This window comes from Mercenaria mercenaria, chromosome 4 (genome assembly GCF_021730395.1).
Source record: "Mercenaria mercenaria strain notata chromosome 4, MADL_Memer_1, whole genome shotgun sequence".
NCBI lineage: Eukaryota > Metazoa > Mollusca > Bivalvia > Venerida > Veneridae > Mercenaria > Mercenaria mercenaria.
The window spans coordinates 2,231,474-2,257,702 of record NC_069364.1 but is presented as its reverse complement, the minus strand read 5'-3'; the positions used below and the strand labels follow the sequence as shown (position 1 = coordinate 2,257,702).

Below are 26,229 nucleotides of genomic sequence, written 5' to 3'. Positions count from 1 at the left end.
GATTTTAATTTATCCCATCTGTCGACATCAAGGAGTAGAAAAAAGCAGCACAGAGGAAAAGCTTAACATATATGAAAACATTAGTAATTCTGTAAAGCAAGAAACAGACGGATTTATTGAAATACAATCAGGACAGCTACCAGATTGGAAGAAAAGAAGCAGACTGAACTTTGCAGAGATGTCAAACAAATTCACGTTATTTCGCCAGGTTTTGACGCAGATTGAATATGACATTTTGATGGGTTTATTGAGAACATTAAAGCAGCTTTGCACTGAAAATAGTTTAACATATATGTTATATGGTGGGGCGGTGATCGGGGCTTACCGACACGCTGGCTTTGTCCCCTGGGATGATGATATCGATGTATGGCTGGACTTAAGACAGATGGAAAAGGCTAGGAATATCCTAAACAACTCAGCAGGCATAATTCTGTACCAGTCGGATGAAATGAACAATATGTGGAAAATGTCAAACGTGTCAAAGACTCTAAATAAAACACGGGTAAATCAAGATCCAAGATTTCCTTACATAGATGTATTTTTCTTTACTGGAAATGCAACACATATATATGACTCGGAAGATAAATTTAAAGAAAGCACTACTCTTTTAATTGACGATGTGTTTCCTCTAAAAAAAAGCATTATTTGAGGATGAAGAGTTTTTTGTACCGAACAAAATGTTGACATCGATAGAAAAGATGTATGGTCGGCCTGACATATGTACTTCGCGAGACTTTGGACATGAATTTCATATCAAGATTAAAAACGTTATATCAATTCCATGTGATCAACTGTACAGTTATTATCCGTTTGTTATCAGGTCTTACAATAAAAACACACTTACAGAAACATTGGTTTTCCTGGAACAAATAATAAGGAAAACTATCGCTTATGTTAGAGTTATGTAACAGCACAAAAACATTTCGAAATTATCAGAATGATACAAAGTAAGACTGTACCAGTGAGCATATAGATAAAGTTCCAGTTATGTATGTTCCAGACGGAAGTTTAATCAAATGGATACAGAATAGAAATTATAACCATGTGCCGATTTAAAAAAAACGGGAAATTGATTAACCACAATATATTAAATCGGTTTTGTCTATTTCGAAAACTTCGTGCAGACTTTAAGACATAATATGAACATATTACCTCTAAATTTTAACGAGATTTTAAAATTTCAAAGTGTAATAACGAGCAACGAATAATCAATTATAAGCTTTTAGTGTTAGCGTTAGCACTGTGAGCACTATAACTTCTTAAAATATTTGAGAATAATGCACATATTGGTAGTAGTCATCAGAAATACAATGGTTATCACTTAACAAGTACATGAAAATCAAAAGATGTTAGTAAAATGGTTATATCTTCTTTTTTTTCTTTTTTTTTCTTATTTATTGTACGCTTTCCCGTACTTTCCTCACATAAGAATTTTAGGGGTTTGCTGTGCGGATTACAAATGACATTTATTCTTTCACCACTTATACATAATTTTATCTTATTCTAATCTCTGTTCATTGTACTATATACTGTTAATGCCACTAAGAATTGGTTTGTTCATGATACGTTAATTTGGTGGTGCACTTGCTAAAAATGAAAAATGGATGTATAAAAACAAAGTTCTTGAGGTTGTAAATGCTTTTAGTTATGTTGGCTTAACTTTTACAAGACAACTTTCTATGAGCAGTATGGTGCATGACTTATGTATTAAAGGAAAGAGAGTTCTTGTATCAATTTTAAAGTCTTTATATGATTGCGGCCAGTTAAAGAAAACAGTATTTTTAAACTGTTTGACACTAAAATATGCCCTCAGTTACTTTATGGAGCCGAAATTTGGGGTATAAATAAATTTGAAGAACTTGAGCGTGTCCAGTATTATGCCTGCAAACGTTTTATGTGTTCTAGACAAAATTCATCTAATGCTGCGGTACTTGGTGATTGTGGCAGATATCCTTTGTATATAGAATCATGTAAACGATGTATAAAATATTGGTTAAAAATTTTTAAAATGCCAAACAGTAGATTAGTTAAGATGTGTTATCTAATGATGTATAATGATGATATAAGTGGCCACAAAAACTGGGTATCTGCCGTAAGAGATAATCTGCAAAAACATGGTTTTGGATATGTTTGGGAAAACCAATCAGTTGATTCAGAAAAACACTTTTTATTAACATTTATAAATAGATTAAAAGATATTTATCTGCAAGAATGGCATGTATCAGTTAGTTCAAATAAAAAATTGTCGTTTTATATGATGTTCAAAGAAGATTTCTCATACGAAAAGTATTTAGATATATTAGACATCAAAAAATTTAGGTTTATGTACACAAATTTTAGAATAGGTTCTCACGATCTTGAGATTGAAACTGGTCGACATAGAAAAATAGAAATAGAAAATAGATTGTGTAGAAAATGTGATAAGAATATTATAGAAGATGAGTTCCATTTTTTACTTTGTTGTGAATTTTACTCGGAATTAAGAATGATGTATTTACCTAAAAAATACTACTGTAGTCCAACGCATAACAAATTTAATATTCTGATGTCAACAAAAAATGAAACTTTGATAAGGTCCATTGCTACTTCCTTATACCATGCTTTTGAGAAACGGAAGTCTAATGTTTAGTTACTAAAACTTTAATATATTATTTATACATGATATATGTCAGTTTCTGTTACTTTGTGTATGATATTTGTCAGTTTTTGTTACTTTGTATATGTCATTTTCTTTTACCTTATACATGAATGTGCATATGCCTTGTATTTTGTTGTTTTGTAAATATGTTTGCATGGGCCGGTGTCCTTAGAGCAAAAATAAACTTCTGTTCTGTTCTGATTCATGTCTTTCACTGCACTGTCTATGACACGTACTTATAGGATGATTTTTTACATTATTATGTTAGAGGAACATATGTTAGACTGGGCTATAGCCAGATATGTTATCCTAGCTCTGTAAATAAATAGATATTAACTTCAATATATGACACAAATACTCACTGTGCGCACCCTGTCTGAGATGCCTAGCATAAGTGTTCATACTGTTTTCAGTATTGTAACCAAATAATTTATTATGACATGTTTTGACATTTAATAAAAGAAATTTACAAATATAAATTAAAGCAAACTTACTAAAAGTATCTCGATGGAGTCATGACGTTGTTAACATCGTTGAAAATAAGATAACCGTGCGCCGGGTTCGTGTAAGAGATTGTTTGGGTGTATAACTCATGACTGGATGATCATAATCACGCCAAATGTGTAGTTACGTTAGTAAAAAGATTGCGAATCATGATGGTATATATCTGGTTTTGCTTCATTTATCTATATAAAAGCTAGAGACAAAACCTTCATTTTTGAATAGCCCTCGTAGATATTGATATATTTTCTTTCCGCTACGACCTTGACTTTTGACATAATAATAAAAAGGTCAGTAGGTTTTATCATGAGCGAAACATTGTACCACCACTTCTTCCATGACATATAAAAGCAACGAGAATTGTGATCATGTTTATTGCCATTATGTATTATACCGTTTTTTCCTGCCCAATTTAAAAAGGGCATGTGAAAAATATAGCAATACTTCAGAACTTAATGCCTAGCGCTATTTTCTGCCAATTTATCGTAATTGCTCCGGGAAGTCTATTGACGTAATGCCTTGTAATTGTATACACACCATTGGTGTAGCGCCAATAGGTACTTCAAGCCTGCGCCTACAAATTTTGAGCAAATAGGTTAAATAACTTACAACGCTAAAGATGCTATAAATCATAATGGTTGAGGGGTGGGGGTGCTATACCACCTAAATGATGTAAATGAACAGTTGTATAATGCAGTAAATATATTTTTTAAAATAAGATTTCTATATGAATGTTTGCCAGACCAAAAATGCGCTATTTCTTTTGTATACACGTTATATCAATATAAAGATATCGCATGCTGTTACACACTATGTTTTGCATGCGCCTTTTGATATTGATAATGTTTACATCGCGGGAAAATTTAATAAATGGCCACTGAATCAGACCCTAATTTACCGAAATGCGACAGGGACAGGCAGGTGCGTGTCCTCCAAGTTGGCTCTTAAGTATTGTTTAAGGGCTACCATTATGATGTAAAACACTACTGTTGTTTGTTTTTTTAAACAATTTTGGACAACGGTGAAACAAATAAAAAATAAATGTCAAAATGGCTGAAATTTACAATGCAAAATATCCTATCAAAATCGTTTCTAACGATAAATTCAAAACTAATCAAGATATTTTGAAAATTTGAAACGTTTCTGTAAGCATTCTATAAAATGGTCTACAATGTCAATGGCGTTGTCTTAAACTTAAATGGAAACCAAGGAAAAACCTTGTTGCGGAAAAGTTGGATCAAACAGTAGGTCCACATTTCTTTAAACCTCTATGAGCTTTCGTAGGTTTGAACCCTTGGACATTTATTGACTGTTATTAAGTGAGCAAGTAGTATATTTGTATAATATAATCGCAAAGTACACCGAACAAAAAGAAGATTTGCCAGTACTACTGCAGTACAGGGCGTTAGAAGTTTTACAATTTCCATTACTTCCATCGAATAGAATCAGTCAAACCGGGTATGGTATATATCCTGTGCTTCACACTAGTGGCATGTAAATGGTTTGTTGCGGCCGTAAAATGTCGCCCTATACTTGAACTCAGTGTTGTTGCTGTGTCTCGTCCTTTGGGACCAAATGTCCATTTAACGTTATTGCTTAATCAAGGATCGCCTTAACCGGGAGCTGGGGGAAATGAGGTGCATTCCGCACATGAACACCATCAAACTGTGTCTGCCATTATTGTGCTTGGTTCCGTTCTATGCTTCCAATGGATCTTTTTTTTTAAGATTTCATAAATTCAATTAAATACTTTCTAGCTTAAAACATGAAAGCTTGTTACCGATTTCAAAGAGAGAGTGAGAGAGTTTATTAATTTATTCCATAAGGCTATCAGCCTATCATGGCATAACAAGCATACACAAATATATGACGAACAGTGAAAACATAAATAATTACAAACACTTAAATTTGGAGAACGTCTGACAATTAGTTTTTACGACCTTTTCATTTAACATTAATGATTTAAATTATGTTACAATGTTTCTGTTAATTACATCAAACTATATATAATACAGATATGTAATCACATTCTTATGAAAAGAAAAGAAAGTCAACAGATTTTAGGAATTAAACATCTTTAAATTCTGCATTTCTTGAAGGAAAACTGTGATTGAAAGTTATGCATTTGCGTTACATTTATATTGTCAAACGGTAAACACATTAACATAAATAGACATATAAAAACAGCACTAAGTTACCGATCTTACCGAAACGAAACGTAAGAAAGGCTACTTATTTTAACACCAGTATACTATATCCACAGATTTGTCAATCTTACCGAAACGAAAACGCAAGACGGATAGCATTTTTTTTTTTTGGATTTAACGTCGCACCGACACATGATAGGTCATATGGCGACTTTCCAGCTTAAATGGTGGAGGAAGACCCCAGGTGCCCCTCCGTGCATTGTTTCATCACGAGCGGGCACCTGGGTAGAACCACCGACCTTCCGTAAGCCAGCTGGATGGCTTCCTCACATGAAGAATTCAACGCCCCGAGTGAGGCTCGAGCCCACATCGATGAGGGGCAAGTGATTTGAAGTCAGCGACCTTAACCACTCGGCCACGGAGGCCCCTAGACGGATAGCATGGATAAATTTCTTCTAAACACATATAAGAAAAAATACTGAGATAATCTCGAAATGACTGATTTACCAACAGTTATTTTAATATATACAAAAACGTTATTGTAGTGAAATGTAATTCATGTCTAGAAACATTATTCACGTGTACCATATAATATATCGGAACAAGCAGATTATAATAATTACACATAAGATTGTTTTTGAAGTATGTAATACAAAGAAAATCACCGCAATTCAGTTTTAGGATAGTTAAATATGTGTACGATAACTGCATAATATTTTAGAATATTTTATAGAATTGGCTTATAGTTAGTATATACAAGAATACAAGAAATGATTTAAATCATTTTATTTCCAGCTTTACTTAGATTTGAAGGAAAAGAAGACATCTTTTTGATTTAAAAATATTTATGCCCAGCAATATACGTTTTTGAACGGTGATATGTTTACATACATACTTTAACATATATAATCAGAACACAAGGCATGTCTTATTAGACTTCTTCTCTTAATGACATTTGATGTGAAATGCACTACTTTAGTTAAAAGAATACCCTATCCTTTGACATTTATGTAGCAAGTTTGTTTACAAAACAATCTATTTGATCAGTGTACAGATAGAGCATTACGTTTAAGCTAAAATCGTTATTGTTGTTTCCATATGCTGGTGTCGCATAATGTTTCTTTATTATTGGTATGGTGTATAGTCACACTGAAACTATATAGGTCTGTTGTCAATTTCCACCTTTTGATGATGGAGGAACACCCCAAGTGGCACTCCAGATATTATCTAAGTCAAGGGCAGAATCAACGACCTTCTGTTAGCCAGCAAGGCTGTTGGATAGCTTGCACACATAAAGAAAGTGAGGTTTCGAACCCATACCAGTGAGGGGCAAGTAAATTTAGTAGGCGGCCTTACCCTTTCAGTCTTTTATCAACCGCGCAACAAGTTGTGTTTGTCAAGGCTTTGAACTGAGTATGTATAAAAATGATACAGTATATATCGCACAGTCAGATGGGATATTTGCACCACTTGAGAATCATTTCTTTTACTTTATTTTTTTATTTTTTTATAGCACAGCGCTATAAACTAAACCATTTACTTTCTGTTGGTCAAAAACCCAATTAATATTTACAGTCTCGAACATAACTTAATATATATAATGGAAACACAGTTTCTTTCAATAAAATACATTTTTGTATACTAACAGCCTCATATTCTATTCTCGTTTGTGCTACACACTTTTAAACACATGCAGTTTTCGTAGGCGTCTCATTCAGTTATAAAATAAATAACCTTAATCAGAAATATATTATAACAAGAAATATCTTTAAAAATGATGGTCGGCGAATTGTAATAAGGAAAGAAGTTTATGAATTTTTCATCTAACATTCATCTTTCATCTAACATTTTTCAAATTGCAAAACTAAACACCGCACTTTAACAAATTAAATGGGTTTTTTTTTGTGTTCGTTTTTTCTAACTACAGGTTAAGGGAAGGACAGTCTCTAATGTTGTCAAAACTTGTTGTCCGACCCTTTTGCCCTTTGATTATGTATGTTTGAATTGTAATTGTAATAATATATCAAAGAGCAATAAAATATGATTAAATCAATTTAAATGGTTCTCTTTTAATTTTTCTCAAAGGTTTCGTAGGGTTGCAATTTTGTTTCGTTTATCCTTAGACGAATAATTACAGCAGTGGTTTGATGAAGATTCATGAAGCGGTTCATGAAAAGAGGTCATTAAACGTGTTTATAGTTTTAGCTAAATTGGACCCTATCCCCATTTGTAACAAAGTAGCAGGAGACCTTACGATGTTGTTACACATCGAGTTTGATAAAAATCCATTACATTTTAGTTGTTAATGCGAAGAAAGGCATATCTACTTTTAGCTATAGTGGTCCCTAATAGGGCCCAAGTTCCTATATAAATAAATTTGGAAGAGGACCTTATAATGATGCTGCAGACCAAGTATGACAAAGATCCACCAAGCTGTTCATGAGACGCTGTATAAAGGCATTTCTAGTTTTAGCTCTAGCAGCCCCTAAAAGGGGTCGAATGTCCCAGCTGAACAAAGTTGGCTGCGGGCCTAATAAAGATGCTACAAATCAAGTTTGATTAGAATACATGAGAAAAAAATCAATTAAAAGATTTTTTCATTTATTATTTTTATTTATTTATAAAATAGGCCAACTGATCCCGCTTTAACTAATAGCATATCCGCTATTCATGAATCTTTGGACAATGACGTCACACCTATAAGAAAGTGAAGGGCAAGCAAAACATACAATTGTAATTATTTCAATATTTCTGTTTCATAAGCAAAGTTTGACCGTTGTCATATCACATAGATAAACTGTATGCAGCGTACCTTCATTTCAGTGTAATGAGATTCAGTCATTATATAGCATATATATAATAAAACAGATTTCAACCGAGTTCAATAATTGCATACCTTACTAAAGAAAAATATTCATATATAATAAATCAGTTAAATAATTTATTACAAATATATCAAAGCAAACAAGTACTCATTTTAATATGCAATCTGAATAAGTCACAAAAGCAAGAAACCTTTTCATATACAGACGACAATTGTAACAAGGAAAATCTTTTAAAAAGCACTTCTCTACATAAAAGACTCTTATCACACCCTTATTCATGTGATACGCAGACCGTATTCAGCTCTTTCTTTAATTTGATATATGTTGGTATTTGAACAGGTTTTTATCATATTTATTAAACTTACTTATCATTTTGAGATATATCAATATTCTTGCTAAATATACTGAGCCAAAGTTAGCTTTAAAACTGTGAACAGCGTCGTTTAGGATAAACGCTTTGTCTACATTTCACTCAGCGTAGCACAATCAACAGAGTGAAAGAAATTGACACTCTCGTCCAATCAGGCAGTGTGTTGCATAAATCTTCCATTTTGATAAATTATCTATAATGCGATATCAAGTAGTTTGATTTGCAAACTGAAGTCACGTGGCATAGGTAACGAAAACGAATTCAGACGGCGTCGCCGAAAAAATGTTTACCGTACACGTAATTATTTGTTGAATGAATAAACAATACCGGTATATCAGAAATAATTCCAGTAACACTAACTATTTTGAATATAACTATGAAAATAAGGACAAATGTTACCAAACGCCAAGGCTAAACAAACACATTCAATCATAAGTTCCTTTGAAACATTGTAAAGTGATCCTGGATCTCCTTGCTATACGTTTGTTTTCTCTGAAGCAGACCGCTGCTTTAGTTCACAAGTACAAATGCCATAAGATGTTATTTTGTAGATCCAGTCACCTCAAGCATAAGGATGAAACATTTGTAGAGCAGTTTTTTTCCTCTTGCCTGTGAGTCTTATTTTCGAGCAAAGTAATAGGAGTCAAATAGTTTTACATACTTTATATCGAGCTTTATGTGTGTCTGCATTAACCATTGAATCATCCTAGTCATTTTTTTCAACAAACTTAAACCATTATAAACAGATGTCTTTTAAAAAATACCTATTCAAGAGAATACACATAAATGTCGTTACAAAAGCTTCTAGACACAAACAATTTCGATTCCTTGCTGCTAAAGCACACTCCATTTGTTCTCTTCACACAGCTAGCTCCTGTTACTACACTGCCAAGGTACTTCCCATCATAGGTTACTTGTCCGACAGTATTTGAGCCATTATCAGCAACAAACACGTTGCCAAGCCCATCTGTACATAAGCCAAATGCATTTTTTAAACCTTTTCCCGAAATTTTCCAAATGATATTACCTTCCAAGTCCATTTTTATCAGTCCTTTGTCACAATCAGTCACATATATCGCTTTCTTGTCTTCACTTCCTGAAATATCACGATTCCAGGAAAAAATGTTTTCACCAGTAATTTTTTTCAGAAGTGTTCCATTCATGTCATACTTAAAAATATTCCTTTCTTTTCCACTAGTAACGAATATGTTACAGGCAATACCACAAACACCTAAACAACAATGATCTATCATTAACCTGCGGGTTAGTATAAGCTGATCTCGAGTAGACACAAACTGCAGACTATAACCTTTCAGGCAGACAATGGCTTCTTCAGTATTTACAGTATTGACATAATGTGGTTCCTCGGGCATCCTAATTGACTTCGTAATCTTGTACGTTACACCATCTACAAGCTTCAGTACTTTGTTTGCGTTATCGGCTAGAAGTACGTCACCAGAGTAAAGCAAACACAGTGACCAAATGTCACATATCTGTTGGCCTTTCGGCAACCTAATATTAAAGGAATCTTCGGTTTTTACTTGGTATAATGATTGCTTTTTACTCTGTGGAAGTACTCGCTGTTCGGTCGTTTGATGCTGAGGCTTCTGTAGTGAATGCAGAGACTGCATAAAATCTAAGATTTCGGAGTTTCTTTCAAATCGTATACTATTCTTGTCTATACTCAGTGATCCACCAGATATAAAATTCTCCGCGTCTGTAATTTCTGTTTGACAGAGTTTCAAGCTGACAAACTGCTGTGATGTATTCGCGTCCGAAATCTCTATAGATAATTTCTGTTTTCTCAGGTCATCGAGCGTTTTCTGAATGGACTTTTTTTCGTTTTCGAACATCTGGTCTAACACATTGAACTGACAATCCAAATCTTTGATAGTAGCTTGCTCCAACTGATCAATAGTTTTGTTAATATCTATTCTGAATGCTTGGATTTCGTCAAGATAATTATCCTTCTTCTTCTGTAGTTCGACTTCAAGTTGCTGTTGTTGTTTCGCAAGTGTTTCCATTTTCAAGATTGTCGTATTTAGTTGACTCTGTAAACGTGAAAACTGTGATCGCGGGTTCTCTTTCTGCACATAGTCAGATATGTAGTGTATGTCCTCACATTTCCTGTTGGAAACGGAAATAAAGAATTATTTAAATTATAACTGCTGATATCAAATTTAGTAAAAAATGTTTAACGATTTGTGATCATGATTGAGCGGCAAAGTTCACTGATTTTTTAATCACTTTTCAATCACATTTGTGGATTCGAACCCCTGCTTGAGATGTAAAATTCGTTCATGACTTAAAACAAAACAGCCCGCGCGCTTAGCTCAGTAGGTAGAGCGTTGGTCTACGGATCGCGAGGTCGTGAGTTCTATCCTCGGGCGGGGCATATGTTCTCCGTGACTATTTGATAAATGGCATTGTGTCTGAAATTATTAGTCCTCCACCTATGATTCATGTGGGGAACTTTGCAGTATCTTGCGGATAACAGGTTTGTACCGGTACAGAATCCAGGAACACTGGTTAGGTTAACTGCCCGCAGTTACATGACTGAAATACTGTTGAAAAACGGCGTTATACCCAAAACAAACAAATACATGTAAAACCAAACAAACCAGAGCTATCCGTAAGGCAGCTAATGCTCGACTATTCGAATTACTGTCCCTTAAGCCGAAATATTACCCTAGATGTTAAATATATTTAGAGGTTCATTCCAGGACTTTCTAAGTCCAAAAGGGGGCATAATTTGCAAAAATACATGTCAGATTATGGAACCTGATCCTGTGAAATTGGTTATTGACCTAGAAACAGAAATAAAATAAGTTTCAAAGCTATATGCCTTTAAATAATAGTTATATATACTTGCATGCAAAACTTTAACCAGGATTTTCTGTCCAAAATGGGACATAATTTGGCCAAAATGCATGTCAGAGTGATAGGACTTAAAGCTAACACCTAGTTTTATAACCCCGAAGACACATATGAAGTTTCAAAGCGATATCTGCATTAGCTTTTGAGATTGTAACATGCATGCAAAACTTTAACCAGGGTTTTCTAAGTTCAAAAGGAGACATAATTTGGCCAAAACACGTGTCAGAGTTATGGGATTTGACCCAGTAAGGTTGGTAATTTACCTATAAAAAGGAAAAAAAAATAAGTTTCAAAGTTATATGCCTTTAAATGATAGTTATATGTACTTGCATGCAAAACTTTAACGAGGGTTTGGCGCCGTTGCCGAGTCCGACGCCAGGGTGAGTAGAATAGCTCAGACTATTTTTCGAATAGTTAAACACTTCCTTGAAGCTAATAATACGGCTTTTAAATGAATTGCAACATCTTAACTAGAGGGCTGGTGGGTGTACTGTCACTAATACTGATGTCCTGATAAAGTACACTGTGTATGAATTGACTCTACAGAAGGGATATGTATAACAACTGGAGCCAGGTTTTAATACGTTTATTTCTAAAGCTCACTACAGTATAACTAACTTTTACAATCAGAGAGACATGCATTTACAACTAGAGTAGGCGGAGCCTATGTGGGGTCTGCATGATGCCATAACGCTGACTGGCAGTTGATTATAGTCACTATAGACGGGAGTAAATGTCTATAGATGCTATGTCTTTGTATAATTTTCAGAGCATTTGATTTCATGATTTGTTATTTTCAGGTGTACTTTAAATAGACCTTCCCCTAGTAAACTGATAATCAACTTTTTTGGAGAATATTATTCGCCACAATACTGCTAAATTACATTACTTCAAATTGGTAATTGGCGTTCTTAAAGTGACATTACATTTTAAATTACTTTCTTAAAGTGACATTCTTAATGAGACATTACATTTTTATTAAGAATGTAAATTATAATGTCAAGTCAAATTAAGAACGTAATTTTTGATATAATGTCACAGTAAGAATATCATGTCACATTACGAAAAAACTTGGAATGTAAATTTACATTAAGAATTTCTTGTCACATTAAGAAAATACATGTAATTTGGAATGTAAATTTATATTAAGAATTTCTTGTTGCAGAAAGAATGTAATTAAGAATGTACTATAGGATGCAAGTAAGAATGAAACTTATAATTAATCTAAAAAGTAATTAAAATGCAATTAAGAATGCAAGACGGATTTAACTAAGAATGATCACGGTTGAAAACAAGGAAGAATATCCAACAGGGAAAGCCACGTTCAAAAAACGCAGCCTCCCCAAAGACACACACGAACAACTCTCGCACACCACACATAAAAATGAACACAAAAGGACAAAACAAATACAGGAACACAGTGGGGCACCGCCTTGGAACGGTCAGTGGCAAAACCACCACTGGGGAGTTTAAACCGGTTTATGGTGCACCTAACCTCACTCTTACCCCACATTACAGATAAATTGAAACTAGAAATACAAATGATAGTGTCATTAAGCAATGTACATGTACTTCAAGTTGAGTGACTGTGACTTGAAATATTCAATAAGCAACATTCAGTGTAGTAACACGGAGGTTAAAAGTCATCATGCAGGTAAATGAAATTTGCGATAGGTAATTAAAATTATGAAATTTAGTGATTTTCATAAATGATAAACTGGGAGTTGCGTATATGCAAACTCAATTTATTTGCTTGCAATATTCAATTTACTCGCATGGTATTTGTCATATAGCTGCAACAAGTTTATTAATTAATACCAATATGGCAATTCGTAATGTGGCGCTTAATACCCTTCGTAGAATATTGCTTTACAGCTATCTAAACAGTTTGTAAGACTTAATCTTACAATCAGTACCTTGATTGGCATTAATTATTTGCCTAGAAAATGACTGCCTACAATACGGGTATATTCTAAGTGAACTTTTGTACAAGAATATAATTTGAATATATTCTAACATACACATACTTGTGATTGATGTTGAAACAAACAGAACATCCGACAGTGTCGTGGTTTGCGCAGTACATATCAACCAGCTTTGTTGTATGGACTTTACATCTATCTGTCGGCACCGACGGTAGATTTCTGGCACCTATCACACCTGAAGTTCCAAATTGTGACCTTCCCAGTAAAGAATGGCCCGAAAGAGCTGAGAAACTATTGTGACTTTCCACACAAGATGTACACAAGTACTCCTGACATTCCACACAATATTTCACAGCTTCGCTTTTCCTATTTTTCTTCGTACACGGAGAACAAGCGTAGTCAATAAATTCATCAGAAGCGTTAATCCTTGAGCGTGTTAAACGCCCTCCAGTCGCCATTTTGTTGTCACATTCTATATATATCACTTCCTTGTTTGCTTATTGCGATAGCGGCTATCAACAGTTAGTTAAACGACAAATAGTTTTACACCAATCTTATCTCTCTTTGGCTAAAGCGATTATCAGGCTATACAAAAGTAAATAAATTTGCTTTATGTTCTATATAATATTCTAAGCCTATATACACATAGGAGAAAATCAATCAACAGTTATTTTGCGATGCAAAATAGTGACGTCGTCTTCTATGTATAGAACAAGTCAAATGGTTTATCGCGGCCAGAAATTTGTACAAACCGGACAGAAGTTGCGAAATTGTCATTTGGGAAGGAAAGAAGCGTTTACCATAATGTCCAGTACTGGACAGGTATAGTGACTATGCACGGACACAGCCAATTTTCTCAGAGGGGGTCCGATCCTCTGCCCCCCCCCCCCCCGGAAATTTTGAAATTGAGCACTTCATTTTTTGCATTCTGGGACAGTTTTATGGACTAACCTGTTAAATTTGGGAAAAATGATAAAATCAAGCTTTCTTGAAGGAAAATTCTTAGTTTCTTTTAGATAAATAATATGAATTATGTCGGGGTCGTATGTAGCAGCAACCGCATATACTTTACATGAAGCCCTAATGTTGCCTTTTTCGAAAAACATTTTCTTTCCTTCTTGTCTTCTTTCCTTTTTTAAAGGTTTTCCAGAGGGGGTCCGGACCCCCGGTCCCCCCTCTGGATCCGCGCATGGTGACATATCATGCTTTCTGTTTATGCAGATTTTCAAAAGGGGGTCCAGACCCCCCCCCCCCCCCCCCCCCCCCCCTCTGGATCCGCGCATGGTGACATATCATGCTTTCTGTTTATGCAGGTAAACTTGTGTTTGGTTAAATTTCAACAGAGCACAATTGTCTGAACAGTGTACAAACTCATTACTGTTTTTTCAGGCAAGGGTGGAAAAAAGGTGGTAGAAAATGAAAGCAGTAACATTTTTATTAAAAAAAAGTAAACAATGAGACAAACATTTCCAACATCTTTGGACGGTTCAAAATTCCCATGTTAAACATACGATAAAGCCCGAAACGCTTGAAAATCTTCCGAATGTAAATCGGGTGAAGTAAGCGCTCTATGTATGCGTCTGGATTGATTAAACTGGGCGGGTCTACTTACTTATTACTTGAGGATGAAAAAAACGTGTTTTTTTAAATGTTGCTCTTAAACAAGGGTGGCGGTTGAACTACTAAAAGTACAACAACAGTTAATTACAACAAATCGTACGGTATGTTTTATAATCAGTAGAAGCTAGTCGTATTTACGCTTATGAGACCTGTTTCACCCACAAGTAAAGAATTCACAGGTCCATCATGAAATATTTTCCCCAGCGCACATATACTTGTCCTATTCAAAATGATCCAGGTGTGTAGCACAAGGTGCAGTTTATGTCATAAAAAGCAGTAACAATTTTTGTAACACTGTAAGTGTGATTTATCGTAGAATAACCCGACTTTTTCGTTTTTATGCGAAACAATATATCACCCGGGCCTACAACCTTCGTTTATATCACTTGGGCCTACAACCTTCGTGGTATATTCTTACGCTTAAGAACTAAAAACACGGGTTATTCTACGAAAAACCACACTTACGAACTTATTATTTCTGAATTAACAATCTTTTGAGAGCCGTAACACTTAGCCAGGACCATTTTAAGAAAGACGTCTTTTTAAATGACATATAAACCACCAAAACACCCAGAAAAGTATGGTCATGTACTAAACAAGTATCTTCTACCAGATATTTTTGCCTGACAGGTCAACACTATGGAATAGCTTCCAAACTGACCTGTTTAGTATTATTGTACCTATCAGGCATCGGACAATATCGTAATTATACGGGTATAGCGGATCTTGGGGTTTAGGGGATAGAAATAGAGAATATTAGGTTACTGTCTTATAAATTTAAATTTATTAAGTGAGTCGGAGAAAATATAAAAGTCGAGGCTCTGCCGAGACTTTTTTTTTTCGTAGACGAACTTAATAAATTTAAATTTATAAGACAGTAACCTAATGTTCTATTTATCCTACCTTCTGATCTAAAATCATTCTTTAATTAAAATTCAAAATTTACCACCAACTAGATCTGAGTCTGTCTTGCACAGAAATTAATACGCTCCACCATTACACAAACAGGTCTTTAAAATAAAAATATTATAAAATTAGAGCCGAAAAACAAAGGCTAACTTTGTTCTGCTTTGTGTCTGACTTCTCTGTTCTGCTGAACATTAAAGAATAATTTTGATTTGCTGCCAAGTGAAGTTTTGTCCGAAGTTCAGTTGAATGTCGGATTGCCCATCCTCACCAAGCAAACGATTGACGAGACTTATATACACGCCATATCGCCGCTTGACAAAACGAATAGGCAAACCGTTTCCTCGATGATTGTATTCAATAACACTCCATTACAGATGCAATATATTCCTAGATTGACGAGTAGAAAGCTAAAATTCTGAACAAACGCTATACATGTGAGTCACTTCCCGTTTCTCCAAGCGTTTCCGTTATAAAAACTTTTTGTAGTAATTGCAAGTACGGTATGCATACACTATACATTTGTGATGGTCTCACATACCTAATAAAAGCGCGTTTATGAAAATAATTGCATAAATATGTCTTTTTGCAGTTATTCTCAAAAACAAGATGGCGTCGTTTTAAAAAAAAATCCAAAAAGTAGTCCGCCAAGCTTTATTTAGTCACTGACCAGATAAAGCAAAATTTATCTGACCCCTTGATTTTTGCCTTTATTTTGCATGAAGGTAGGATAAATTAGATTTATATCGTTTTAGAAATGTTCATGCACACTGACAAACGTTTTAAATTAGCAGGGGAGAGGTATCGAATTATTGTTTTTTTTAAATATTTAGGGTACCTTTGTTCAAAGTGTATCAATATTAATGTTTTAATTATTGAAAGTTTATTCTTAAAGAAATCAATGTGTACATGCATGTAGCTATAAATAGCAGATGCGAATATTTGGCTACACTCAGATCCATAAATTTTATGAGTCATTATTTCTGGAGGCAAATTTGAGCGAATAAGGTGATTTCTATAGCAAAAGAGCCATTTAGTGTCTTTGACCTATTTTTCTCCTGAAACTTAGTATTTACTTAAGTAAATAGGTAGTATGCATATAAAACAAGTGTAAATCTATATTCTATCGTCGTGAAACGGTCACACTGCCTTAATATTTCTCATCGCTGAGACACTCCGCGTAGATTATATTTTCATTTACCGAACAGTGCGTTTTAGGTGAGAAATAAGTAAGAAATTAGAGCATCAGTAAGTTGATTTCTAACATCACTGACCATGTTTAAAGCATAAAAAAGTGCAGTTTTGCAACTTTTTCTTAAAAAGTTGAAAAAAAAAATCTCCAAGACCATAAAAAACATTTAGGGTCGGGCCAAAAATTTAGGGTAGGTCTGGATATCGGAAACGAACACTTTTTACGCCTAAGAACAAAGACTGAGCATTGACTGTATTTACGTACCGGTAAAATGCAGGAGGCCAATGAATTTTTTCTTATATATATATAGCTTCTAGTGCTGGAATTTAATTCTATATATCACGGAAATCAATACAAATAACAAACGCTCAGGCTAAACAACAATATGTTGTCATACAGTCCATTCAAGGTCCTGGATCTTTGTGTATGTGTGTAGGCGCGCGTGCGTGCGTGCGTACCTGCGTGCGTGCATGCGTTCGGGTTTAGCGCAAATGTCAACAACAATTTTACAGTCATATAAACGACGGTTTCTAATTGTAGCAGTGAGCACAGTACGTGACATGATATCCCACCCAGTCGTATTATACAGATATCAGTCTGACCAGTCCTAGAACTATCCTTTTATTGCTGAGTGTCAATCGAGGAAGCTACTTTTTCATTTTTCACGTCTTTGGTATGACACGGCCAGGGAGCTGACCCGTGACCTCTTGCACTCGAAGCGGGAGCTCTTCCACTACGCTACTGAAACGGTTCTTTTCCTTGCTCTATATTTTTCTTACAGCCAAGGACAGGTTTCTCATTATCGTGTAGTTCGTGGAGACAAATAGCACGTCTCTTATAGATCAATTTACATTTAGGGTTATCAACAGTGTGAATCGAATTCTCGACCGTGGTATTAATAAGTACAGTTATATTTCTATTAAACAAACGATACATATTTTCTTTTAGGAGATTGTGTATCGAGGGATTTTTTTTTTCAAAGCGTTGACTGAAGAATCATTTTAGATGGGTTTTTGTTTGCAAAAGAATGACCAAGCACTGCATTTTTGAAAAGTCAGTAAAAATGAAAAACTAATATAGTATCTAAAACAATGTCATCCAGCAACTTTCCACCCATGACAATAAAACTATTCAAGAAAATATACATGAATATCGTTACAACAATATCCAGACACAAACAATTTCCTTTCCTTTTTGCAAAAGCACACTCCATATGATTGCTTAACACAGCTAGATTTTGCTAATACATTGCCAAGGCACTTTCCATCCGAAGTTACTTGTACGACAGTATTCGAGACATAATCAGCAACAAACACGTTGCCAAATCCATCTGTACACAAGCCTGATGTATTTTTTTAAAACTTTTCCCGAAATGTTCCAGATGATATTACCCTCCAAATCCATTTTTATCAGTCCATTATCACGATCAGTTACATACATCGCTTTCTCGTCTTCACTTCCTGAAATAAAACGATTCCAGGAAAATATTTCATTCAAAGAAATTTTCTTCAGAAGTGTCCCTTTCATGTCATATTTAAAAATGTTCCTGTCCCTGCCATCAGTAACAAATATGTAACAGCCAATTACACAAACTCCTAAACAATAATGAGTCGTATTTAATCTACGAGAAAGTACAAGTTCACCTCGAGTGGACACAAACTGTAAACTTTTCATCAGGCAGACAATGGCTTCCTCGACATTTACTGTATTGACAGAAGTTGGCGTCCCGGTCAACGTAAGTGAGTATCTAGTCTTGTACGTTACACCATCTACTAGTTTCAGCGCTTCGTTTTCGCAATCAGCTACAAGTAAGTCACCCGAGTCAAGCAAGCACATTGACCAAACGGAACACGGCTTTTGGTCTTTCGGCAGCTTAACATTGAAGGAAATTTTGTCTTTCACTTGATATAATGATTCCTTCTTTCTCCAAGGAAGTACTCGCTGTTCGGCCGTGTGATGCTGGGGCTTCTGTAGTAAATGCAGAGACTGCATTTTGGAGTTTCTTTCAAATTGTACACTCTTCTTGTTTATACTCAGTGATCTACCGGATATAAGATTCTCCGCTTCTGTAATTTCTGTTCGACATAGTTTCAAGCTGACAAACTGCTGTGATGTATTCACATCAGAAATCTCTGCAGATAATTTTTGTTTTCTCAAGTCATCGAGCGTTTTCTGAAGGGCCTTCATTCCACCTTCAAACATCCGATCTAGCGCACTGAACTGATCATCCAAATCATTAATTGTAGCCTGCTCCAGTCGATCTATAGTTGTGTTGATATCTATTCGGAAAGCTTGGATTGCTTTAAGGCTTACATCCATCTTCTTCTGTAGTTCCAGTTTAAATTGTTGTTGCTGTTTCGCAAGTGATTCTATTTTCAAAACTGTCGCATTTAGTTGACTCTGTATATGTGAAAACTGCGATGCTGGGTTATTTTTCTGCACATATTCAGGTATATTGTGTATGTCATCACATTTCCTGTTAGAAACAGAAAAAAATAATTCTTTTGTATATAATTGCTGATATCATATTCAAAAACAAAAGTTAAAATTATTTGGGATCTCCGTGGTTAAATGGTAAAGTTACTAATTTCGAATTACTTGTCCCTCGTATCTGTGGTAAATGCAGGCAAATCCTGATAAGTTTCATGCAATAGCTTATGGACCAAAATCAAACAAAAGTAACTTGGCATTTTTGTGGTGAAGTAAATTACAAACAAAATGGAGACAATTCAAGAAAGAGCTTTACGGTTTATCTACAATGATTATACATCAAGCTTCCCATCTCTCTTAACCAAACCCTCCTACCAACCAAGATAAGAAGATTAAAAACTACTGCCTTAGAAACATTTAAAATTATTAAGAAAAATGCTTCAGTATATCTTCATGACCTGATTACAGTAAAAATATAATTCATATTCTTTTAGGTACAGCAACATTGCAGAGGTTCAGCAGGTTCGAACCACAAGGTATGGCTTGAACTCTTTCCGCTCGGCAGCGCCCGGACTTTGGAACTTACTCCCTCAGTACTTCCGCGAAGAGACAAACCTGAGAGAGTTCCGAAGTCTGGTCAATGTCTGGAGCGGACAGAGTTGCAGATGCTCTTATTGTACTGTTTTGAGTTAACCCTCTGCTATATGCTTATTTTCATCTTGCTTTTGCTGATTTTTATTTTGTTGTGCTTGCGTTTATCTATGCATAGTATTTCTAATAACCTTTTATGATAAGATTTTTTCATTGGTGCTTTACTTGTTGTACCTGCATTACTTATGTTATGTTTTATGGTTGTATGCATGCTGTATGACGTTACGTTTGCTGCAACTATCGAGATACTAGTGCTAATCAGGTCACATTGAACCTAATTCAAGTTGATAGGTGTTTTAGTACTTTCTTAATTTAGACACACTTGTGCTGTTTCAATTTTCAGTTTTTTATCCCATGTTTACCTTAAGGCATTTTAGGCTGCGGTCAAGATTAGCGCCAGTAGCCCGGTTTTTCTTTTTATATGTAAATGTGCTATTACATTATTTTGCTTTAATAATATGTGTGCAAATGCTTTTACAGATAGAATGATTCTTTTATTTCCTCCAATACTGAAGAGCTGAACATATATACAATATTGAATGTCATAATTTATACATGTCAAATAGACAACCCTATATATATATATTCCAATTGCTAATAAAAACAAAACAAACAAAAAACACACACGTTTACGCGATGTGACATAAGATGATCTAATCAAATTCACTTCAAAGCATCATTAAGAGTTAACTATAGAGGGCAAATTGTCACTTACCGATATCGTCAATCAAATGAAGAAATTCTATACATAATCAGTGTTGCAAACAAAGATGTATTTGTGAAACACAATACTATGGTGGCTGATTTCTGCGTTGGTGGCGCGTTAAAAATCTCGCCTTTTCGCCTTGTCGCTTTGTTGCTCGGGACAAAGTGAAAAGGCAACAACCCGTCAATACCAGAAATCTCGCGTTTTCGCTTTGTCGCCTTCCTGTAACGCATGCACTATATAAAATATATCTCATAACAATGGTGTGCGCATATGCTACAGGAAGGCGACAAAGCGACAAGGCGAGATTTTAAAAAAATCTCGCTATTTTTCTTTGTCGCCTTCCTGTAGCGCATGCGCTGTATAAATTATACATTCTGTCACATCTCATAACACTATTTAACGAAACAGTGCCATATGATTTTCGTAATAATGACAACCTTGTGACTTCAGCACGCCGTACAGAAATAGTCTCAAAATCAGTATACCATCATCAGTTATGGAATGAATTAGAACCTTCAGTTAGAGAATCACCCTCCTTAAACATATTTAAAGCAAAATTAGAAAAATTGTTTAAGCCTTCCATTGTACCAAAGAGAAAATGCAGTTTATCATGTTCGATTAAGAATTAAATGTAGCATTCTTAACTATGATCTATACAATAATCACTTATGAAATGACGCATTTTGTGAATGCGGAAACGGAGAAGAAAATGCAGAACATTATTTCTTTATTTGTAAAAAAGAACTCCGAGGAAAGACTTCGATTATTTCAATTAACAAAACAATTTCATCCTTTAAACACAAATATATTACTCTTTTGAAAAGAAGAACAAACAGAAGAAAACAGTAAAATATATTTAGCAGTGCAAGCTTTTATTCAACAATCAAATCGGTTTAAGTAGTACAATAAATTCAATAACCTTAAACTCAATAATACAAATATTTCTATTTGTTACCGTTTATATACATTTTGTTATGAATGCAATTCTCTACGTATGTTCTTATTTACTATAAGTTTTAAATAAGTTCTCATAAGTATCAATTTATATCAAGTATGGGTTTCTTTTGGAACTGTCGGGATGAAGAGGCAGCTTCAAGAAAAAAATATAGTAGCTCCATTACAGAAATGTATTCTTTGATATGTTTTTTTTTCTTTTGTGTTATTGTATTTCTTTTGTTTGTTTGTTGTTGTTTTTTTTTCTCTCAAATAACTTGCTCACATTAAATCTGTTTAGTAGAGTATAACATTCTTTCTATGGGAAGGACTGTATGCTGAGGTTGCAATAACTCGTTGCCCGACCCTTTTGTTTTTTTGTTATGTGTTAAAAATGTATGTACTATTGGGTTTATCTTTGCAACAGAAAGCAATAAAATATGACTAAACTAAAGATCACATAACAATGGTGTGCGCATACGCTACAGGAAGGCGACAAAGCGAAAAGGCGGGATTTTTCCTTTGACGCGTTGTCGCCCTTTCGCTTTGTCCCGGGCGACAAGGCGACAAAGCGAAATAGCGAGTTTTTTAACGCGTTGTTTTTCGGCACGTTAATATCTCGCTATTTCGCGTTGTGTTTTTTCGCTTGTCGAGTTCTAAATCTCGCCTTTTCGCTCTGGCGCCCGCGACATCGCGAAAAGACGACAACGCGCCAAAACCAGAAATCTCGCCTTTTCGTCCTGGCGCCCGCGACAAAGGCGACAACGCGCCAGTACCAAAAACCTCGCCTCGCGAAGTTGGAAGAAATCAGCCACCATACAATACAGCCGTGCCCCATCAGTGACCTTACCTTGCAAGAAACCAAACATATTTTTATCAAAACTGATGTACGAGCATAACATGTAAAACACTAATATTTGAATTGCAAATGCATTTTATCAGCCTTATTGATGCAGTATCATAGTATTACGTTTCATGAATTTGGTAATACTGTAATACTTAAGACAGTATTCATTGCTATCTATAGCGAGATTAAGGAGGTACCAGCACTGCTCTTTCGGACACAGTGGGAAAAGCTGTGTAAATGCCCCCATGCCACATAAGTCTATCATAGAATCCCACAGTTGTATCCGTATAGAGGCATTCTTCGGACAGAAGCATATCAGATGTACGTTAATGTACGTTAATGTCTTCACACAGCAATTCACACTTTTTACATCTTTTCACAAAGTGTGAAGACAACATCTAACCTATCAAATTCACAAGAAATGAACAAATGTTTAACAGTTTTGGGTTTCTCCTTGCCAACTACCATAATTGTCCCGGATTTTCTATGTTGAGAACGGTATTCAAAGTCGGTCTATTTTCACTAAGGCTTACTATCCATTTGAGGTGCTCTGGCTTCACTACTGTCTTTTCTAAGATGACTTTCCACGACAAGTTTGACGGGAAACCTCCGGTGCGTACGTAGACTTTCAAGTAGCCTAACAATTCGTATTTTTGAAGTACTCTGTAAATATCAGGCAAAAAACCACAAGTTTGATTATCAAAATTTAAAACTCTAGTCAACCTGTGGAGGAATATGTTTAGTTAGATATTGCCACGGAAGGCGACACAATTGCCCGAAGAACTGGAGATTCTTGAAATCAATCATTGTCTCTATGGAGCTGAGGTTTATAACACTCACCGAGAAGTCTGTATTTATGTTTGGCCTTAACTACTGCATAAATTTTAGACAAAATCTAAGCGCCCGTTCAAGCTTAAGCATATTCGTTTTTTGAATACATGCTCCACAATTCACACCCGTACAGTGATTTCGGAATAACAACAGATCTGAATATAGTTCTGGACATGATAGTATTTAATGCTACTACTTTAAATACTGAATGTTGATTTGTTATGCCATACCGACAGTAAATAAATATTGTATTGTATTGTATTGTATTGTACTATCCAAGTGGCCACCTGTGCCTGAAATAATGCCTAGAGGATCATCTTGGGTTCTTCCGACCCCTATTAAAGCTTGAACGTATCCATATGACCTTATAGCGAGCTCGAAGAGCGAGAATCGAGCTTTACGGTAACGCAAGTATACTTTCACACTTGGTGATGGATTTTAAAAGTTTCGTCGGAAGTTGTCAAAAAGCGCACCCTAGCGGACAGGTGCTGCCAGGAAAAACTGTCTAATCCTCTAAGATACCATGTTTTAGAGTATCTGAAGAACCATGTAGAATGTCCTTTGGTGATCCGCACAGCCGATGACACCTTTGTATCTAAAACATATACTTTTCCTCAGGTTGCATTTCAAATATTCCAGGTATTGACGAAGTCCTTGCTAAGAATTGATTTGAGCCGTGCCAAGGGAAAACCAACTTAGTGGGTTTGCGGCCAGCATGGATCCAGACCAGCCTGCGCATCCATGCTGTTCGCTTTCAAAGCCTGTTGGAATTGGAGAAACTGTTAGCGAACAGCATGATCCTGACCAGACTGCGCGGATGCGCAGGCTGGTCTGGATCCATGCTGGTCGCAAACCCACTATGTCGGTTTTCTCGTGGCGCGGCTCATTTATAAGTGTTGACTATATAACCATGGTTGCGGGTGCATGTTGTGTACATATCACAACCGCTTGCGACTAAGGGGTTCTGGTCAAACATTTGCAGGTACCTGGGGTTTGAGAGAACCAAGTGCACAGTGCAACAAATATTGTCAAAGATAAATTCTTCATATATAAAGGTATGTCCTATGCTATGATGAATGGCACTTGTCTAGATCATCGTTTCATAAGGGCATAGGTACACGGCCAGCATAGATTAGTAGAAGGGAATGTAATAGGGAAAAAGGGACTACTCTGCGGGTAATATACACTGGCATCAGACCAGAGACAAATGCTATTGTAGATATTTTACCTTACCTCTAGGTATAATATGAAAACCTTGGTGTCCAAGGGGAAAATATATTAGCCCATTTCAATTGCGTATTTCTCACCTAAAACGGGTTGTTCGGCAAAAGGAAATTATAAAGATTGAACAGTTCCATCATACACCAGTCACAATGGCTCAATTGTTTTTTTTTTCGCATAATTTATGTTGACATCATCATTATAGTTTCCCAGTCATTTCTGGCTACGAGTGGTTAAAATAACAACAATGTTAGCTATTTTATATTGCTACGTTACCATTACAAAGGATAGTTATCATGGTACAAACTAGAATGAAACAACAAAGATGGAATTACTGATAAACATTGGCACTAGCAAAAACGAACGGCATTTAAACAATGCCATGGTAACTTGGTAAATTTCCCGATCATATTCTTTCCTTCAACTCGCATAACTCCAAAAACAATAATATCGTTTCTTTTATTTACATTATATACAGAGCCAATTACGCTACATATGATTCTCATATGAAATTATTAGGCCTAACATATGTTTTCCATATTAGTTGTTTGTGATAATCATATCAGTTTCATATGTGGCGACATTGCCTGTACATTGGGGCCTCCTTGGCCGAGTGGTTAAGGTCGCCTGACTTCAAATCACTTGACCCTCATCGATGTGGGTTCGAGTCTCACTTGAGGCGTTGAATTCTTCATGTAAGGAAGTCATCCAGCTGGCTCTGGTTCTACCTAGGTGCCTGCCTGTGATGAAATAATGCAAGGAGGGGCACCTGAGGTCTTCCACCACCATAAAAGCTGGAAAGTCGCCATATGACCTGAATTGTGTCGGTGCGACGTTAAACCCAACAAACGAATAAACAATTTTACGTTTTGGACTCCAGTTATACTTATAAATATGGCTTTTCTGGACTGTAGTTTTAATCTCAATTAAGAAAAGAATATGGAGTCGTAATTTCATATTGAACTTAAACACATATACTAGTCACAATTTCTCTAGGTGACATATGTAAAAAATCTCTATTCTGACGTTCAAATGCAACATGTGTTTGTGTCTTTTTACATTCAAGTAATCTATACAATTACTCTTGGGTATATATATAGTTTAATCACAAAATATCAATTATCAATGTAAGCTGAAGATATATAACAATATTGTTTTACTCTCAGGCATGCATATATGTACATACATATAAAATATAGAGAGATTTCTGTATAATAGATATGTTGGAATATTTCTTTAGTGAAGATATAAAAGTGAAAATGAGTACACAAAGAATGACTGTGACTATATGCTATATCATGTTCACCATCAGATTAAAGCTACTCGTTTATAGATGGAGTTAATACTTTAAGTATACTCATATTTTCATAGCATAGAGACACGAGAAAACCGGGATCGAACAATCATTTTGTAAATGTCAATTATTGGATTATGTTCTTAATTTTGCAATATAGATTTGAACCGTGCAGGGATAGGTTAATGTTACACATCACTGTATACATATAAACACACAAGTTGAAAGGACTTTGAAATAATATTTCTTTTCTTTAAAAAACAGGAGATTGAACAAGTCTCTTAGAAATGTTTATTGGAGAAGGGTAGAAGG

At 35.3% G+C, this 26,229-nt stretch overlaps 1 protein-coding gene across 1 annotated transcript; it reads right to left on the bottom strand.

Moving 5' to 3' along the window:
* Nucleotides 1-4,973: 4,973 nt before the first annotated feature.
* On the bottom strand, nt 4,974-13,881 carry LOC123553136 (uncharacterized). The gene is made up of 2 exons (XM_045342884.2): nt 13,386-13,881; nt 4,974-10,608 (listed from the first exon to the last, which is right to left on the bottom strand). The coding sequence occupies exons 1-2, from the start codon at nt 13,739-13,741 to the stop codon at nt 9,246-9,248; spliced, it is 1,719 nt and encodes a 572-aa protein (XP_045198819.2). The 5' UTR covers nt 13,742-13,881; the 3' UTR covers nt 4,974-9,245.
* Between the last annotated feature and the right edge of the window lie 12,348 nt (nt 13,882-26,229).

Coding starts and splice junctions, on each gene's coding strand:
- LOC123553136 (XM_045342884.2), bottom strand. CDS start 13,741: ATGGCGACTGGAGGGCGTTTAACACGCTCAAGGATTAACGCTTCTGAT. Junction 10,609..13,385: donor TGTTTCAACATCAATCACAA/GTATGTGTATGT, acceptor CGTTTCCAACAG/GAAATGTGAGGACATACACT.